Here is a 20,386-nt window from a genome sequence, read left to right as displayed (position 1 = left end):
AGAATGGGATGGTATATTTGCAACATATTTATCCAACAAAGGAAAAATTAACTGGAAAAAGACAGTCCGATTAATCAATATGCAAACATCTGAAGGGATATTACATAAAGAAAGATGTCCTAATAGCTAGTAAGTATGTAAAAATGCCCAACCTCATTAGCCATCAGCGAAATGCAAATTTCGACTGGCATCATTAAGTGTTGCTGAGGATGTGAAGGAAATGGAATATTCACACATTACTGGTAGGCACAGGCATTGGCACAATTGCTTTGGAAAACTGTCTTGACAACGTATCTTAAAACTGAGTATGTGCATCACCTACAATCCAATAATCTTATTCCTAGGTATAATCAACAGAAAAGTGTACATGTGTGTCCCAAACCCATGTTTGAGAATGTCCAGAGCAGCACAATTTGTAACAGTTCCCAACTAAAAATAAAAGCAATCGGTCTAGAATGGAATGACTAAATAGAATGTGTGTACCTGTAGAGCATGACACTCAAGAGTAGTGGTTCTCCACCTTTGCTGTGCATCAGAGCCGCTTGGAGGCTGGTTAAACTGATTGCTGGGTTCCACCTGTCTATCTAGAGAGAACCTAACTTACATTTCCCCTCTTAGTTGCCTTTATCAAAGTTAAGGATGTCTGCTGATCACCTCTTGAATGTTCTCTCCTCTCCCACATCAGCAAGAGGGAACGAAAGAGGCTAAAGAGGCCCGCTTTCTCACTATTAGGACAAACCCAAGGATATCTCTTATGTCAGGTCAGTCCTGCACCCCTGGCCTTGCTGAGATGCTTATGAGCATTTCCTCACATAACCCTGACAATATAATCAGGGTACAATTATGGTAGCCATCCTTATCACCATTTTATAGAGGAGGAATTGACACACTGGCTGGATTAATTGCAAAGTTCTAAAATTAGACAGTGGTGCTGGTTGCACAACTAATGTACTAAAGCCCAGCAGTATACTATTTTTAAAAAATTAATTTATTTTTGAGACAGGGTCTCTGTCACCCAGGCTGGAGTACAGTGGCACAATCATTGCTTACTGCAGCCTTCACCTCCTGGGCTCATGATCCTCCCACCTCAGCCTCCCGAGTAGCTGGGACTATAGGTGCACACCATCATGAATGGCTAATTTTAGTTTTTGTAGAGACAAGGTCTTTGCTATGTTGCCCAGGCTGGTCTTGAACTCCTGGTCTCAAGCAATCCTCCTGCCTCGGCCTCTCAAACTGCTGGGATTACAGGTGTGAGCCACTGCACCCAGCCAATTCTACAATTTTAGATTCCCGTCATGCCTCCTGAAGTTTCATGTTGATAAGAGATTCCCCTTCACTTCTAGGGCTAAAACACTAGTGGACTGTTCATATGATGGTTTCTGAATGACACGTGACAGCTTTTCAGCACCTGTATTATTTCATCCTGGGTTTCAGGACATCATGAGAAACACTTACCAACACCAAAGATACCATAATCTCTATCCCCAAACTACCTTGATGGTTACTGTTTCAATATAAACAACCACAAATGCAATCATTTAGATTTCTAATTTATTATTAAATTACATACCAAAGCTTCTTCTATACAGTCAGAAAATGCACATTTAGATGAGAACAAAAATTAAGTACAAATACAATAAAATTGGTTCCAAGAAGCTATTTTAAAAGCAAAAACTTACAAAGTGCATTTGGAAAATAATAGGTTTTAAAATCTGTATTGGCATTTTTTCAAGAGGAAACATCTTCCATCACAGGAAAGTCTGGTTGGAATTGATTTTCCTCCTCCTTAAGAGCTAACAGGGTGGGAATGGATGCAAACACTTTGATATTAAAGTGAGCTCTCAGGTACAGAGAAAATGAGAAAGATCCCTCAAGACCATGCATGGTTCAGCTTTGGGCTTCTTATCCACTAAACTCCTGAAAATTTACTTGCTCCTCCCTCAGTTTCTTTTTGCCTACAAAACTTAAGAGTATGCAGGTTTATAAAGGAAGAAACAAGATTAGTTTATTAAGACCGTGATGAAAAGTTCTGCATCTTTTTGGAGACCAGGGTAAACAACCCTTAACCTAACAGGAGAGTGGAACACAATGATTCTAACTTTCTGAGCAGAATCCATTTGTTCTTTAGTTACATTTGCCATAAAATTCACTGTAACACTAGACATGGCCAGTTATCCCCAACAACTTAAATCTTCCAAGTTAGAAAACTCAATCCATTTCCAAAAATCGTACCTGACAAACGATCAAATGAGGTATCAGAAACCAAAAGGCTAGTCCAGTTCTTTAAAGTAATTTTCATCAGGTTGATATCACTAACACTGAAACAGAAAATTAATAGTGGGAATGCAAACCCAAGGTGCCTGAATTCCATAGAGGCCAAGAGCCACTGCATCAAAAAGGCTCAGTATCTTTTACTATTCAGATGTATTCACACTCAGTATGAAAGAGCTGAAGTATTATTTGGTTCCGGGTATAAGGATTTTGCCCTCATGGTATCTCCTCTCATCACCTGTCTCCATTTTCTTTCATGCCTGATCTGAGTACCAGGCAGTACAGAAAAAGACAGGAGAATCATAGAGAAGGAAAGCCCCTTTCTAAAATGAGAGAAACAAAAGGTGAGCAATGCAGATTACAGGGAGTCCTCCAGCATCATTAATAAGAATTGACAAGAATGTAGAGATTGCCAGGATAGATGAGCTAAACCACTTGGATCTGAGTTTGAACTTGAGTGGTGAATTCATTGAACATTTTTACTAGAGTCACCAGTACACATTAAAACAAAATGTCAGAAATACATCTTTTGGAATTTCCTGCCTTTTCGTTGCCATGTCTTCTTTTCTTTTCTTTTTTTTTTTTTTGAAACAGGGTCTCACTCTGTCATCCAGGCTGGAGTGCAGTGGTGCAATCATGGCTCACCGAAGGCTTGAACTCCTGGGCTCAAGTGATCCTCTGGCCTCAGCCTCAGTAGTTGTGAGCTAGGACAAAGGCACTCCCCATCATGCCAGGCTAATCTTTTAATTTTTTTTGTAGAGACAGAGTCTTGCTACGTTGACCAGGCTGGTCTTAAACTCCTGGCCTCAAACGGTCCGCCTGTCTTGGCCTCCCAAAGTGCTAAGATTACATGCGTGAGTCACTGCACCCAGCCTCTATTGTCATGGTTTTTCATATTTTTTCAGTGAGATGAAAAGTTTTGAGTGGTTACTTAAAAGGATCAAAAAGGAAAGATTCATTATAATAAGACAATAGTTGAGGGGGCATAACTTCCCCTAAGAGGCAACATTTGGATCCAGAAGTAAAAAATTCCTTCTGACCTCCTGGCTAAGACTAGCATTAACAAGTAACTAACTGTTAGCCTCCGAATCTGGCAACTGGTCGATCAGGAGGACAGCAAAAAAGGAGAGAAAGCCAAGGTAGTTAAACAAAAAAGTTAAATGACATGGAGCTAAAAGAGCTCAAATCCCTTCATGGGATCCACACGGAGCCCCTTCCTGTGGACACACACCTCTCTTGCCTTGCTGGAGGTTTCTTTCTGCAAAGAAACCCTAAGAGGAAAAAGCACTGGCCTAGCTGTCTACATGTGGCCCTTGGTCATCTCACTATGGGCTGCTGCATGGGGAGGTTAGTCAGACCTATCTGACACCAACATCTACACCAAGCCTTTAACTTCCTTGGAAGAACCGGTTTATTTTTAAAAAGAAAACAACCAACTTAATTCCATTACTTCACATAAGCAAAACCCTAATGGAAAGGCCCACAGCCATCAACCTGGTTTGTTTGCTTGGCTGCAGTGAGTTAGACTAGCTTGTGTCCCAGTTCACTCTCACACAATCAGCTTTAATGAATACAACAAAGAATCAGACCAGTAAAAAAGACTGGTAGTATAATTAAATAAATAACTTTATTTATGATACTTCAGCTTTTATAAATGCCAACTACATAGCAAAGTCCCATAAATTCTAACCGAGACACAACCACCAATCAAGGCCCTTTGAAAAAATCAAAGATAATAAAGTGTCAGGGGAGAAAAGTTTTGTTCTCCCAACAGAGAATTTAATCAATGAACTTACTTCCCTGATCCTTTAAGGTTCACAATGGGAAAACTTTTCTTTTAAGGGTACCCTGAATTGATGAACAGTCAATCAACCCATATTTAGAAAAATAAACCCCATAGTTAAGAAAAATATATCAAATGCCCTTCACACCCATAATGTAACAAAACTTTGACACCAGAATGAGAAACTTCTCAGTCTCTGTACCAAACCAGGTGTTAGTCCACCCATGAGCAAGTTCACCTGAATAACAGCATCTATATACCATGATGTAGCTGAGAGCTACATGCTGATACCCTTTTATTCCCTGTGGCTCGGACTGAAGCCAATACTATAAATACCACAGTGAATTCCAATGGTGAAGAGCAGCAGTGTAGATGCTGGAAGTCTACAAACCAGGTTGTAGTTCACTAAGACAAGTCATGAATTTACAGAAACTAAGAAATGGTCAACTCAAAAATAATTCTGGTGGCTGGTTTAAAATCTGTCACTCTCCAGGGATGGTAACAGAAGACAGGTGCAGAGACAGACAGATTCTGCCACATGCACCCTCAACAGTGAAACCATTCTCTAGATGTTTGGAAATGCTTACCAGATTTGGAATGAACAGATTTTCACAGAACACGGGACTCCTGGTACACCAGGCAGTAGTCCTTAAACTTTTGCCCATACATTGTGGAGCATTTACAAATGGAATTCTCTGGACAGTGAGCCCTCCATGCCTTTTTATATGTGGCTTTTTGAATAGATCACATTAGAAACTGAGTAGTCCCCTTCCTCAGTTACCAGTGTCAATGCTGGTATGATGAGGAGCAGTGGGGGCACTGACAGACACTGGTGATTCGTTTCTTTTATCCTAGTGGAACTGAGATTTCACTTCTTTTCAGCAGAAAATATTAATCCAAGGGAAGAATTTTTAAAAAATGGAAACAATGACTGGTGCCTTAAATACGAGACTGTCATTCTTGATGTTTTTCCAGCAATACAATTAACCCCACTGTACTTGTAATTTAAAAGAAAAAAAAGACAGTTTTACAGTGCTCTCCATTTCAGACAACCTCAAACGTGCTGAAGTTGGTCCAACAGCATCTCAAAGAATCTATGAAAAACAGAATTTTCCTTAAATATCAACAGAGTTGAGGAGACAGAGTAGAAATCTATAGCACAGATTATCAAGAAAGAACTTGCGATTTCTCATTATGAGTGTAAAATAAGAGGACAAGAATTACTTTTATTCACAATCCAATCTGGTGGCTAAAAGAAAAGCAGTCTTTGGATGTAGAAACCTGGTTTTCTAAAGAGCCCAGCTGTAAGACCTGGCTTGTCATCAGGCTTCAACACTATCACGGAAACACAGAAAACTCTGTTTTTGATTGGTTTACTTGCCTCCTAGGAGACAAAAGCAACTGAAAACCTTTTTGGTGTTTTTTAATTAAAAACAGAAAAATGTGTTAGAAAAGACAGCACAGAAAAACTGTGGCTTCAGCTCAACCTGACCATGTCACAGAGTCCATCACTGTCAGCCTTGCATTCATCCTGCTGGTCAGGCTAATTATCAAGACAGTCAATTTCTCCCTCAGACGTTTCCTTATTCCAGACCAGGGCGTGAAAGTGGCGGTTGTCAAGAGTCCCTGCAGATGTCCCATCAATGAAACGCATAGAGCAGCAACAGGATGGTACAGATCCCAATAACACCCCCTAGGATGAGCGAGTCCCGCCGCTTCCTCAGGTTGATCCTCTGGATCAGGCTGTTTACAGCAGGAAAACGATCTTTGGGAAATCTTTATTAAGGTCATATTTTGAAGAAGCCTCTCCGGTGAAAAGTCGCAGGAATCACAAAAATAGAGATCAGCGGTGTCTAGAAACAGTGATGAAAGGCATAGGGGAAGAAACTCATACCAAGGGAATCTTTAGCAGATGCACTTGCCCAAACTGGGAATGTGCTGCGGCTCAAGGCCCCTAATCAATACATATCTCCCAGTCTTGTGTGTAACACAAATAAGAATAATAATAGAGAGGGACGGAGAAGAAAAGGATGATAACAGTTCCCAAGCACTGAGGGCTTACTGCCAGGCTGCAGGACAGGGTGGAAGCCAGCGTGGCCAGGAATGGAGGAACTCTGGCAAGGATGCACAGGCAGAGCCAGCTCCCATTGCCACCACCGTCCATTTCCCTCCCTTTCCTCATTTTCATTCTCTATCTCTTTTTTCTTCTTCTCTTAGGAGACTGGGGAGTTCTGCCTGAGAGTTTGAAGATACCTGATCCTTTCCCGCCTTGGATTCAGGGAATTCGTGGGAACTAACCCTAGGGTCTATATAATCAGACACTGGTGAATTATTAACATTTTCAAAGTTACTTCGCAGCAGAAGGCAGATACAGGAGGAAAGTGAACTAAACTTTAGCCCTGACTAACCCACACCCATTTTGTTTTTTTTTTTTCTTTTTTTGAACACACATTATTTTGGAATAACTGTGAAATTCCTGTGTGACTAATTTGTATGAGGTGCTATGCTAGGTTCCAGTATACTACTTTGTCTTAAGAGAACTTAGTGTTGGGCTGGGCAAGGTGGCTCACACCTATAATCCCAGCACTTTGGGAGGCCGAGGCTGAACGACTGCTTGAGCCTAGGAGTTTGAGACTCGCCTGGGCAACATAGTGAAACCCCGTCTCTACAAAATATACAAAAGTTAGCCAGGCGTGGTGGCACACGTCTGTAGTCCCAGCTACTCGGAAGGCCGAGGCAGGAGGACTGCATGAACCTGGGAGGTTGGAGGTCGCAGTGAGCTGAGATCGTGCCACTGTACTCAGCCTGGATGGGTAACAGGGTGAGACTGTCTCAAAAAAAAAAAAAAAAAGAGAGAGAGAAAGAACTTATGGGAGAGATGAGTACAGAGTAGCAGAGAAGAGGTCACAAAGAAGAGTGGTGGTAAATTCTAATGAACAATTTAGAAAGGCTTTAGTGTTTTAAATCACCAGCTATCTGACTCACACTTCTATTCCAAAGTTTCAAAAGTTTCACTAAATACAAACTCTTATATTCACTAATTAGCTTTTGCTCTGGCTGGCAATCGAGTTCATAGTTTAGTAGAATGAGATAATGTCTATAACAGCACTCTGTAAATTTTATAGCCCTATCTAAAATGTGATTTTGGACATGTGGTTTTATACTTAGGGTGACAAGGGAAGAACAAAATTCACAGCAGACTGGAGAATAATGGCACACATCAGGATAGTCTTTTCCTTAGGCAAAGACATATCAAACCAAAAGTGACCTTAAATTATCTAGGACTACAAGATACTCAGCTTTTGAAAATTCTAGGTACCTTCCCCTCTGGCAGTTGGAAGGAAAGGTTTTTGCCTAGAAGGCTTGTCTTTTCAGAGGTTCGCTGAATCAAATGACTCAGAGTGCCAGGCTTTTCTGGTTCCCTAGTGGGTTTCTAGGAAGTAGTAATAATCCTAATTTAAAATGGAAAACTGAAACATTTTAAAGTAGAAGTTACAACAAACAAGTGGAGAATGTATCCCAGAACTCAGCCTGTACAAACTCTATCAATAGCTACAGCTCATCTGCAAGGGTGGCTGTCTCCTTCCTTTCCCGTTCCAAGCATCTGCCACTGACTTATCTCTAAATGGGAAAAATAACAAAGAAAAGGCATATAATTTATCATATTTAGGTAAGAATAATGTATAGTGTGGAGTTCTAACATGAATTTAAAAGATTTCTAAAATGTGAAAGAATTTGGTGAATAATTTTTAAATTCACATTTATTTTTTTCTTCTACATCTAGTAGTAAGAAACTTCTGAGGTGCAGTCTTTTAGGAACAGTACTAAAGAGCATAAACTTTCACAAAGTAGGAATGCACAGTATATTCATATCATGCCATTACTGATGGGCTCTACTGCTACTGAGTGATGGCGACCTGCCCCCATAAAAAGCACACACAGACACTTGTCCCCTCTACCCTCAAAACACAGAAACTGCGAACATTCAAAAAGGATACTGGCCAAAGTGTTCATTTTGCTGTGAATTGACTTCAACATTCCTCTCTGTGAAGTCATATTTTCTTTTGTTGCCATAGCAATGCTGCAAGGGGAAAAAGAGATGACAAATGACCATTTAAGATTATCCTGCCTGGAACCATCATGCCCTTAAAAGTGAAAGAAAACTACAGTGAACAACATCATCTTAGAAAGCACTGTGCCAGAAAATAAGGGGAAAAAAATCACTTCCCAAGCCACTTTCCCACTGTGCTTTTTCCAAATGACTCCACTCTTCTGATATCTTTTTATACAAGGCAGTAAGCCACTTCCTATGTTTGCTTCAAAATAACAAACAAAATAAGACATAAACAGACAAATCACATATTACAAATGCTTCTTAAAATTTAAAGTTTAAAAACTTTAAACTTTAAAAAGTTTAAAAAGAGTTTAAAAAGAGACCAGCTACTAAAATATCTTTCATCAGGAAAAACTGTTGAAAGGGAATTATAATTATAAAAATAGAAAAGAAATATAAAATATCATAAACTATGCATATACAACCAGCCCTTAATTTATGAAGAGATTATGTTCCAAAATTCTACTTGAGAACCAACTAGGCATGCAAGTAACATTATGCTGAGTTTCCAAGATGGCTGACAAAGGTCACAGATTCATTACATGTGGCTAAAACAGCTGGGTGTGGTGGCTCATGTCTGTAATCCTAGCACTTTGGGAGACCGAGGTGGGAGGATCACTTGAGCCCAAAAGTTCGAGACCTTCCTGGGCAATGTGGTGAAATCCCATCTCTACCAAAATATAAAAATTAGCTAGACATGGTGGTGTGTGCCTGTAGTCCCAGCTACTCAGGAGGCTGACGTGAGAGGATCAATTGAGCCCAGGAGGGGGAGGCTAGAGCAAGCTGTGATGGAGCCACTGCACTCTAGCCTGAATAACAGGGCAAGACCCTGTCTCAAAAAAAAAGAAAAGATTAAGAGAAAAGAAAAGGTCACTTTTTGTAGAACACAATCTCTTCCATGTGACTACCTTGATGTCCTGTTTAAAAGATACTTGAGTTAATATCCTTTTTGGGGGTGGCGGGGGGGGAGACAGGGTCCCGCTCTGTCACCTAGACTGGAGCCCAGTGGTGTGATTGTGGCTACTGCAGCTTTGACTTTCTGGGCTCAAGCAATCCTCCCACCTCAGCCTCCTGAGTAGCTGGGACTACAAGCATGTGCCATCATGACTGGCTAATTTTTTTTTTTTTTAATTTTTAAATTATCTGTAGAGATGGGGTCTCCCTATGTTGCCCATGCTGGTCTCAAACTCCTGGGCTCAAGCTATCCTCCTACCTCCGCCTAACCAAGTGCTAGAGTTATAGGTGTAAGCCACCAAGCCTGGCCCTAAGTTAGTATCATTTTGCTATCACTTCCAGGATTATTCATTTCCCATAGTCTTATCTCTCTGGACATTAGAGTCATAGAGGGCAGGGTCAGTATCCACTTTGATATGTAACACACAGAGAGTGCTTGGCATGTTGACATTATAAATAGCAACAGAAAATGAAATGCTATTGAGCAATTTTGAAAATATCTATTTTTTTAAAAAAATCAAGAGATTGAGATTTGGGGAAGATGATGGTGAGAGTATAAATTCCTGACTTGACCTTTGGCCCACTTCCTCCATGGAGTAGCACAAGAACAAAAGCAGACACACTGGGGAGGGTCCATCTGAGGCCCCAAGTTCCCTTGAGATCTCCAGGGAAGAAAGCCAGGTGGAAAGCTATACTCTCTCAAGTGAAGAGAGAACCAGGGAACTGACAGCAGGGAAGCTTAGATTTTTCTTCAAGCTTGAGGCAAAGACCTAGGGCTTCATTACTTCCTGAGGAACCCAGACAGTGGAAGACAATGGATCTGCATATACAGGGGTTGCAATGAAACTGTTCCCAGGCTCTGCAGCTGGGAAAGGACTGCTACATGCAGCCACAAAGACGACAAGCAGAGAGCCGATAGTCTTGTAGCTGGTGTGATGCCCAGCCCCTAAGGGGAAGAGCTGCTGGGCTTTGCCCAGTGATGGATGCATCACTACCTGGTATGCCACTGCTTAAGAGGCTCTCATAGCTGGACCTATCTGGGAGCTGAATGAACACATTTTTGGCCAGGTGAGGTCTCACAGAGTAAACCACCATGCATCTTATTGAAGGGAAATCCTAAAGGGAGTATTCTAAACAAATGACACATGAATCAAAACTTGAATTGCAAGATTTGAGATGGCAAAAGAGAAACAAAATTGGGTAAGGAGATATATACAGGTTGAGCATCCCTAATCTGAAAATCAGAAATCCCCAAGACTTCTGATCCCAAGTATTTTGGATAAGCGACATTCAATCTGTAAAAGAATATTTATTGAAGCACTTTTGGAACAGTAAAAAACGAACAACAGCGGCAAAAAGACCCCCCCCAAAAAAATCCCCCAAAATTGGAAGGAACATTCAAATGGTATGTTGTGTAAGATACATAACTGTCACTTAACACAAGTTACTTCAGAGGTTAAGAATGGAAGGGTACTATCAGGAGACTGACTTTTCCTTTATCCATTTTAGTATTATTTAAGTTGTTACAATAAGAATATTTTGATAATATACAAATGTACTTTGATAATGTATAAATGTCTAATAAAAATGAAAAGAACATTAGAAAAATCCTACCTGAGAGATTAAGAAATGTTAATAGCACGTGAAGCTACACACACACACACACACACACACACACACACACAATTAATATGGACATACTAGGATTTGGATCACTTTCAACTGAAATCACAGGCAGTATCTCTGCAAATTTAGAAAATGAAAAGTCCTAGAGAATATTACAGTTCTTCCAGGGTCCTGATTTCCCATGTGTTCTAATGCTGACAATCCCATCTTCCCAATACTTTTAGGCCTATTCTAGAAAAATATCTGTTCATGTGGAAATATTATGGTCTGGTCTTTTTAAATGACATTTCAGAATAAAGAAATGTAGTTGGGTAAAACCAAAACAAACAAACAAAAAAACACATTAGCAGCTCCAAATCCACCACTGTGATTCACCTCAATAAAATTACGAGTCAAGCAATGATTTTAAAAAGTTTTCCATAGATCTTGGAAAAGCTCAAGAATTGAAGGGATCAGTCTCTCTGAGGGAAGAACTGTGGAGTAGGGTTAAAAATGGAGATTTGGGCCCGGCACGGTGGCTCACGCCTGTAATCCCAGCACCTTGGGAGGCCGAGACGGGCGGATCACAAGGTCAGCAGATTGAGACCATCCTGGCTAACAGAGTGAAACCCCGTCTCTACTGAAAAATACAAAAAATTAGCCAGGTGCAGTGGTGGGCGCCTGTAGTCCCAGCTACTTGGGAGGCTGAAGCAGGAGAATGGCGTGAACCCGGGAGGTGGAGCTTGCAGTGAGCTGAGATCGCGCCACTACACTCCAGCCTGGTCCACAGAGCAAGCCACCATCTCATGAAAAAAAAAAAGGAGATTTGTAGAAATTTGCACAAGGAGCTGCCATACCCCACAATTGCCTTCCCTAACCCATGCAGCTAGGTGGCTGTCCCCAGTCCAGTAGAAGACCTAGCCCAGGAGAAGAGACATAGAGGTCTAGCAATTTGAGGTCCCCAGTGAAACAGCCAGGTCCGCCTAATCATGCACGGTGAGGCCTAACACTCAAGTGTCACCATCCTATGCTCACAGGATGAGCTTCCCAACACACATTCTTTTCACAACATGGAGAAACACCATATCTACAGAAAAATACCAAAAAAAAAAAAAAAAAAAAAAATTAGCTGGGCATGGCGGTGTGTGCCAGTAGTCCTGGCTATTCAGAATGCTAAGGTGGGAGGATTGCTTGAGCCCAGGAGGTCAAGGCTGCAGTGAGCCATGATCATGCCACTGCACTCCAGTCTGGGTAATAGCAATGAGTGATTGGAAGCTCATCCTCTTTTGGAGTCACACCCTTAAATATGAAGGAACAGCCAACACTCACCATATGTGTGAGAAGATAACATAAAAGACAGAGTTCAAATAAACCACCCAGCAAACAGAAAAGTGAGGCTAAGCAAACAGGGGCAATAAAGGAAGCTCAAGAAACTCTAAAATAAAATTACATTTAATATAGTTTTCAGAGAGATAGAAGATTATTACATCCACAAAGCATACACATAAATGTGTGTATCTGTCTCTCAGGAAAGAGCTCATGTAAATTAAATGAAGAGCTGATATAAAAATGTAATAGAAGAATTGGAAGGAGAAATTCAGTAAATCTCCCAGAATGTTAAGCAAAAAGATCAATAGAAAACAGAGAAAAGGTAAGAAAGGATCAGTTGAGAAGGCTCAACCCTTAACCTTTTAAATATTTTTTTGAATGAAACAACAGAGAAAGAAGAGTGAAGAAAATGATAAATAATGTAAGACAATTTCCAAGAACTGAAGATGAGTTTCCAGATTGTAAGAGTTCACTCAATGCCCAGAGCATTGGACTGGAAAAGATGCATGCCACTGTGTCCAGCCTGGACTTTAGAAGCAATTCTGGAAACAATGCCTTTACAAATTTCAAAATTATTTCCAACTCAGAATTCTATCTTGGTTAAGTTAAATAATGAATCAAGAATATGAGCACAATAAAGACATTTTGGATGTGGGCAGTCCAAAACAATTTACCTCCTGTTCTTTCTCAGGAAGTTCCTAAGGACATGGTTCATTCAGCACAATAAGGGAATAAAGTAAGAAAGTGGAGGCACTAATCCCAAAAAGTAGGTAATCCAATAGAGGAGATTATTTTAGGATAATGGAGGAAGGACATCTAGGACCATAGAAACACGTTGGAGGTGTAGAGAATCACCAGTCAAGACTAGAGCAGAAGGAGGGAGCAATGTCAGCCGCATAATACACTGAATTTTTGATCCCCAAATGAAAGGAACACAAAAGAGCTTAACAAACAACTTCCTTTGTATCATTTAGTTCTTATTCATAATTTTTCAGTTTGAGAGATTATGACAAAATATGATACACTGAAAATGTGGCTGTTTTGTAAAAAAATTTATAAGGTATTACAAGTAGATACTATAGTCTTATATAAAGTAACAGCTTTCAAACCTACGCTGGCCCATATATCAATCTTTGAATGATATATGCCTCTGTTTGTTATTATATATTATTATTTTTTTGAGACAGGGTCTCACTGTGCCATGAAGGCAGGGCTGCAGTAGCACCATCACGGCAGCCTTGACCTCATGCATGCAAGTGCTCCTCCTGCCTCAGCCTCCCAAGTGGCTGGCTGACAGATGTGCACCACCATGTCTGGCTTTTTAAAAACAACTTTGTACAGATGGGGTCTCACTATGTTGCTCCAGCTGATTGAGTTTCTGGCCTCAAGCAGTCCTCCCACCTCAGCCTCCCAAAGTGTTAGGATTATAGGCATGGGCCACCATGCTGGGCCTGCTTCTGTTTTTTAAACTGGAACTATCACCACTTCCTGTATACTTTGACTCACAAGTGGACAGAGGTTAAAAAATAATTTCTGCAAAGGACTTTGTATTCCTTTGGGAATAGATATCATCACCATACATTATGTTAACTTGTTGAAGAAGCATGATTTCCAGTACCACCAAGTATATCTAGACATACTTTCCCATCTCATTTCATGACTTACAGTCAAGCAGAACGAAATCTAGGCTGTTATTTCAAGGGTCAAATACTTAGAAGCAAAATATAAGCTCTAAATAATATATAATGCTTTTAAAATGATAAATCATTGATATGCTTATGGGAACTTCAACTTTCTTACCTCTTACCTGTTCTGTGAACTGAACTCAGTCATGTTTTTTTCAACAACAGATAATACAAGTCATACATTTAAAGGTTAGAAATAAATGTATAAATATTAAAAATGCTAGCTCTTTTCAATAAGTTGATGTCAAAGTCTATATTCAGTTGCTCACATAGTTTTAAAATGTATCTCTAAAAGGAAAAGGTAAATTTTTCCATATGGAATATTCAAAAATATTACTTGACACAAATTTTACATTCTTCATAAGAAATCGTAACTAGCTTTATACTCAGTGAAACTTTTCTTGTAATGCCTATCACATTTTGAAGCAAGGGAAAATACTGAAATAAAAGACCTTCTAATAACATGTTTTTTAACTAGCAAAATAATGGTAACAATTCAATGGTTCTCAATTGTTCCTTTTCTTTTTTGTCCTATGAGGTACCCCAAGTTTTTATACTCATATTATCAGCCCTTAAATAGGCCAGTGCTGAAGTGGAAGCTTAATTAAGGCAGCCTGGCCCTAGGCAGGAAGGCAGAAAGGGAAATAAAGAAAAAAAGAACAAGGATTACTGGGAAACTTTAAGTAAATAATTCCTGGCAAAATGTGATCAGATCTCATGTGCTGATGAAAAGGAAACAGTTACAAGGAAGATACTTCAGTCAACATTAGGCAATTCTGTGAAAACTTTCTTCAGGTGGAAGGCTCAGCATATACAATTTAAACAAAAATTCAAGACACAATAATGGCTTATTGTTATAAAAGATTACAATGTATTAAGATTATTAATGATGGAAAATATTCTAATCCATTGAATAAAGAATCCATGAAGCCATACAAAAGAAACAGATATTTAGGAAATGAACACTGAAATACTGAGGAGTAAAGAGGATCAATGCATGTTAAACTTTGTAGAAGTTGGGTAAAGGGTATACAGGACTTCTTTTCACTACTGAAATTTTTCTGAAATCTGAAATGATATCAAAATAAAAAGCTAAAAAAGAAAGGAGTAGTATTAATAATATAGTTACCATTTACAAATTACCTAGTATTAGATCAGGCATTTTCTTCACATTATCCTTAACGGTCTTACAGGTAAGTATTATCATCAATACTGTATTTTTAAACAGATAAGAAAATGAAAGTTCCAAGAAGTTAAAGTAAATTATCTAAAGAACAGAGATCTAAGATCTAATAAACAGCACAGGCAGGTTCCAAGCCAAATCAGACCTGAAACCTTGTATTCTTTCTACAATGTGGTAAATATAGCAGTGGTTTAGATAGAGCTCTGTTTCTAGAGCTAGACTAAGACTGAAGGATCTGAATCCTTAATACTATTTACTAGTCATGTGACCAAAGGCTAATTACTTAATTTCTTTTTTGTTTTGGAAATAGTTCCTAATGATTTGTGTCTATCTAACGGGTTATTGAGAAAATTAAATAAAATAATGCAGGCAAAGTACTTTTAGCACAGGCCCAATATCCGTGGTAAGAATACAATTGTGGCTGGGTGCGGTGGCTCACACCTGTAATCCCTGCACTTTACGAGGCCAAGGCGGGCAGATCACCTGAGGTCAGGAGTTCGAGACCAGACTGGCCAACATGATGAAACCCTGTCACTACTAAAACTACAAAAAATTAGCCGGGCGTGGTGGCACACACCTGAAATCCCAGCTACTCAGGAGTCTGAGGCAGGAGAATCACTTGAACCTGGGAGGCGAAGGATGCAATGAGCCGAGATGGCACCACTGCATTCCAGCCTGGGCAACAAGAGTGAAACTCTATCTTAAAAAAAAAAAAAAAAAAAAAAATATATATATATATACACACACACACACATATATGTATACACACATACATACATACATACACACACACACACATTTGTTATTGTCATGTACTTTGATTTACCTTTTCTGAAAACCAATGCTTTACACATTGGTGAATTCTAGAGCACAGAGACTATATCTAGTTAATGTTCTTTTTTACTGTCATAAAATAGATGTTTTAAAATTCATCAAACCTAGAAAGCTAAGTAGTTCAAAACAACAAATAAATGTCCCTTAACTTAAGCAAGAAACTAGTTCAATGTTATTACAGATACTATGAACTATTACTGCAGATTTTTTGCAGGTGCTATAACAGAAAAGTCTATATGAATGGCATAAAATTATTTATCAAATTACGCTTAAAATCGCTTTCCTTTAAAAAGTGATAATAAAAAGATTGAGATTGAAAATATTAAATATAAACTAATTGGAAAAATTAACCTAAGTAAAACAACTTAAAGTAATTATGGAAATATACTTGGGTGTCAAACATCTCTTATAAGGGAAGGACATAGTAAAAATTTCATCTTTAAGGAGGATAAATGAACTTTAACTCTGATCTGTTCATTAAAATGTTTTTTCTTTAATTCTAAAACAGCTATAACACTGTTCATTAAATTTATGTGCAAACAAACAAAATGAACAAAGCAAAACAAAAACTTATTCCTACCTTATTGTCTCTTCTATCAGACGATCTGAGCTGCAAATAAAAAGAAAATTCAAATTCTGAATTTACTAAATGAACACTTAAAACCTGTATTAATTTTTCTACATCTATAGATAAACTTTTTAGTCATTTATGTATACAGAATGTCTAGCTTTTTGAAAGCATCTGGGGAAAATTCTGGACTCTAATTTTTTTTTTTTTAAAGACAGAGTCTCGTTCTGTTGCCTGGGCTGGAATGCAGTGGTGTAATCTCAACTCACTGCAACCTCCGCCTCCTGGGTTCAAGTAATTCTCCTGCCTCAGCCTCCCAAGTAGCTGGGATTACAGGCACCTGCCACCATGCCTGGCTAATTTTTTTATTTTTAGTAGAGATGGGGGTTTCACCACATTGGCCAGGCTGGTCTCGAACTCCTGACCTCAGGTAATTTGCCCAACTCGGCCTTCTAAAGGGCTGAGATTACAGATGTGAGCCACCGTGGCTGGCCTGGACTTTGAAATAAATTTAATTTCATTCGCATACTATATATATAATTTCCATCTTATGAGCAGGCATGGTGGCTCATGCCAGTAATCCCAGCACTTTGGGAGGCCAGTGCAGGTGGATCACTTGAGGCCAGGAGTTCGAGACCAGCCTGGCCAACATGGTGAAACCCTGTCTCTATCAAAAATACAACAATTAGCTGGGTATGCTAATGTGTGCCTGTAGTCTCAGCTATTCAGTAGACTGAGGCACAAGAACTGCTTGAACCTGGGAGGCATAGGTTACAGTGAGCCGAGACCATCGTGCCACCGCACTCCAGCCTGGGCCATAGAATGAGACTCTGTCTCAAAAAAACTCCAAACAAATAATTTCTATCTTACTTTTGCTAGCTTAAATCAATTTTTTCCACAGAGATACCTGATAATTAAAGTTGGAACAGTTTTAATGACAGCATAAAGAAATGAACTTTCTCTTTAAATAGCTCAAAGTTGTCACTATCATCTATTCAGAACTTAAGAATTAGAACCAACTTGTTGAGACAGGATAGGCAAATATAATTCTGACGTCTGTAAATAGTAAATATTTACACCTTAATGTTTATTTCTTTTTTGGGAAACAGGTTTTTTTTATTTTTGAAACTAAAACAAATTTCAGACTTTAGAATTCAAGAATATTAATAAAGATACCAAATACACCTTTCATCTGTAAATTGTTTCCCTTTATGCAGCACACATTGGAAAGAAAGAAACAAACAAAGCCATTTTAGGGATAAATGAATAGGTAAAGTTTGGTGAAGGGCTCGCTTTACAGCAGAAGTAGGAAAACAAACTTCCAGACATCTGTATCCACTCGGCATAGAGTAAGGTACACAGTAGGCACTCAAATAAATATTTGCATGTATTTTTCCAACTACTCATTTCCAAAAGAATTTCTAAGTTCATGATACAAAGCAGCAAGTCAAGGTTTCATTATAAAGTAGTGGACTAGGTAATCTAAATTATTGCATATATTAGGGAACAAACGAGCTTTTTTTTTTTTTTTTTTTTTTGAGATGGAGTCTCGCTCTGTCGCCCAGGCTGGAGTGCGGTGGCCGGATCTCGGCTCACTGCAAGCTCCGCTTCCCGGGTTCACGCCATTCTCCTGCCTCAGCCTAATGAGTAGCTGGGACCACAGGTGCCGGCCACCTCGCCCGGCTAGTTTTTTGTATTTTTTAGTAGAGACGGGGTTTCACCGTGTTAGCCAGGATGGCCTCGATCTCCTGACCTCGTGATCCGCCCGTCTCGGCCTCCCAAAGTGCTGGGATTACAGGCTTGAGCCACCGCGCCCGGCACAAACGAGCTTTAAAAAGTCATAAATACCAGCCAGGCGCAGTGGCGCACGTCTGTAATCTCAGAGCTTTGGGAGGCCGAGGCAGGTGGACCATGAGGTCAGCAGTTCTTGACCAGCCTGGCCAACACAGTGAAACCCCGTCTCTACTGAAAATACAAAAATTAACTGGGGGTGGTGGCGGGTGCTTTTAATCCCAGCTACTTGGGAGGCTGAGGCAGGAGAATCGCTTGAACCTGGGAGGCGGAGGTTGCAGTGAGCCGAGATTGCGCCACTGCACTCCAGACTGGGCGACAAGCTAGACTACCTTGGGGGGGGGGAGGGGGGAGTCATAAATAGCATATATAAATCCTGTTATTTAAAATTTCAAAAATTACAAAGATGGTAGTGAAAGACAGATTATGTGGCTATTTAAATGCTGAATCTACCACTTACTAGTTATTCGACACAAGGCAAGTTTCTCCGTGCCCCAGTTTTCTCATCTGTAAACTGGCAAGGATCATAAAACCTACTTGTTCAAATAAAGGGGTTTGTATAGATAGTGACTGGATCAATACCTCGCATATAGTAAGTGTCAAGTAGTTTTTGCTATTAGTTTCTCAATAACTACAGATGGTAAATCTAAGCATAAAATTGATATAAATTTCCAGATAAACTCACTATTCTGATGAAATCTATGATTACTAAGTATGCACTTACTCTTCTAACAAACACGTATAGAAGCACCCCTGAAGGGTATTGGGTCAGAAAGTGGCTACAAAGATACGGCTCTAACCTGCCAAGATCTTACAATGAAGACTGACAAGACACATGCCAAAAGGCATCTGGTGAACTGGTCACAAGGTCACAACAGAGAAAGACCCTGTCGCAAAACAAAACAAAAAAACTCAACACATACACAACATTTATTAAGCTCACCTTCTTCTATCAGTGAGGTTGTAAATAATTACAAGAGTAACATCAAGGATCACTGATCACCATAACAGATATGATAATAATGAAAACATCTAAAATACTGTTACCAAAATGTAACACAGAGACATGAAGTGAGCATATGCTGTTAGAAAAACGGCAAGACTTGCTTGACACAGGGTTGCCACCAACCTTCAGTTTGTAAAAAATAATATCTGCAAAGTGCAATAAAGCAAAGCACAATAAAATCTGGTAGGCCCGTACATGACATTTCTTTGTATTATTACTGTTTTTCCTTATAGAGATGGGGCCTCACTGTCACCCAGGCTAGAGTGCAGTGGCACCATCACAGCTCACTGCAACTTTGAACTCCTGAGCTTCAAGCGATCCTCCTGCCTCAGCCTCCCAAGTAACTGGAATCACAGGCATAAGCCACCACATCCAGCCTCTCTGTATTATTTCTTAAAACTGCATGCATGCAAATCTATAATTAACTCAAAACAAAAAGTTAAATATTCATAAAGTGACCAGTGTACCAAATGACAATAACAAAAACCCAATTCCAATTTAGATTGACTACAAAGCGACATACCTTAAGTAGTATATAACTGTGAAGCAGCATTTAAAAAAACAGATAACCAGTCTATTTCTAACTAAATAAACTCAATGTATCAGCCTAGAAAGAAACATAAAATTACAAAGTCAAGCATTTCACGCAAATTGTCAGAAAGTCAGCCAGGTACACTTCATCATTTCCACTATCTGCTTTCTGTAATTCTCTTGTATCTATTCTCAATCATACAGGTCAGAATAAATGAGCTAATAAACTAGCCTAACTACTATACTTTAGTTGGAAAATAAACTCATTATAATTTGTACTCAATGTTCCTGAGGAACTGGAGTTGAAATGGATGCTAAGGAACAACTTTCTGTGTCATTATATATAAAGAAAATTCTTTGAAGTTGTTTGTGGCACACAGATAGAATCCTTATTCTACGTCATGAGACTCGCTTTTAGTACTCATTACGTAATGAGTACATATGTTTTAGGTATACTTTCTGAAAATGTCATTTTGACCAATTTAAATCACATTTTACATGTAATAAAACCGTTTTCTATTTACACGAATCAAATAAAGTCTCATAAAGCAAACACTTGCGCCCCCACTTATTTCCCACTTTTTGCACAAAATTGGATTTTCATAGAATAGGTTTTCTTAAAAGGATAAATGGTCACTGAAATTGGTCATTTTATATATTTGAGACTGACAACTATCCCCATATTGTAGTAATTTTATAGCAATACTGGAACTGCAAGTCAAAGAAAAGAGT

At 39.2% G+C, this 20,386-nt stretch overlaps 1 protein-coding gene across 9 annotated transcripts in view; it reads right to left on the bottom strand.

Annotated features, from left to right (window-relative positions):
- Nucleotides 1-1,534: 1,534 nt before the first annotated feature.
- Nucleotides 1,535-20,386, bottom strand: part of GOSR1 (golgi SNAP receptor complex member 1) — a 55,190-nt gene continuing 36,338 nt past the window's right edge. For 5 of the 9 annotated variants that reach the window (XM_033184452.1, XM_033184453.1, XM_033184456.1 and 2 more), the window contains exons 7-9: nt 16,339-16,368; nt 8,053-8,135; nt 1,535-5,907 (exon numbers count right to left, since the gene is read on the bottom strand). In XM_033184452.1, coding sequence (XP_033040343.1) covers nt 5,537-5,907; nt 8,053-8,135; nt 16,339-16,368 — 484 coding nt within the window. In that variant the 3' untranslated portion in view covers nt 1,535-5,536. Of the gene's footprint in view, nt 5,908-8,052; nt 8,136-15,717; nt 15,788-16,338; nt 16,369-20,386 lie in introns of those variants that run through there. The other 4 variants (XM_033184459.1, XM_033184461.1, XM_033184458.1 and 1 more) reach the window with 3 other exon arrangements.

Source organism: Trachypithecus francoisi, unplaced genomic scaffold (genome assembly GCF_009764315.1).
Source record: "Trachypithecus francoisi isolate TF-2019V2 unplaced genomic scaffold, Tfra_2.0 Lachesis_group20, whole genome shotgun sequence".
Taxonomy (NCBI): domain Eukaryota; kingdom Metazoa; phylum Chordata; class Mammalia; order Primates; family Cercopithecidae; genus Trachypithecus; species Trachypithecus francoisi.
The sequence above is the reverse complement of the archived record's forward strand: the minus strand, read 5'-3'. Positions and strand labels throughout refer to the sequence as shown.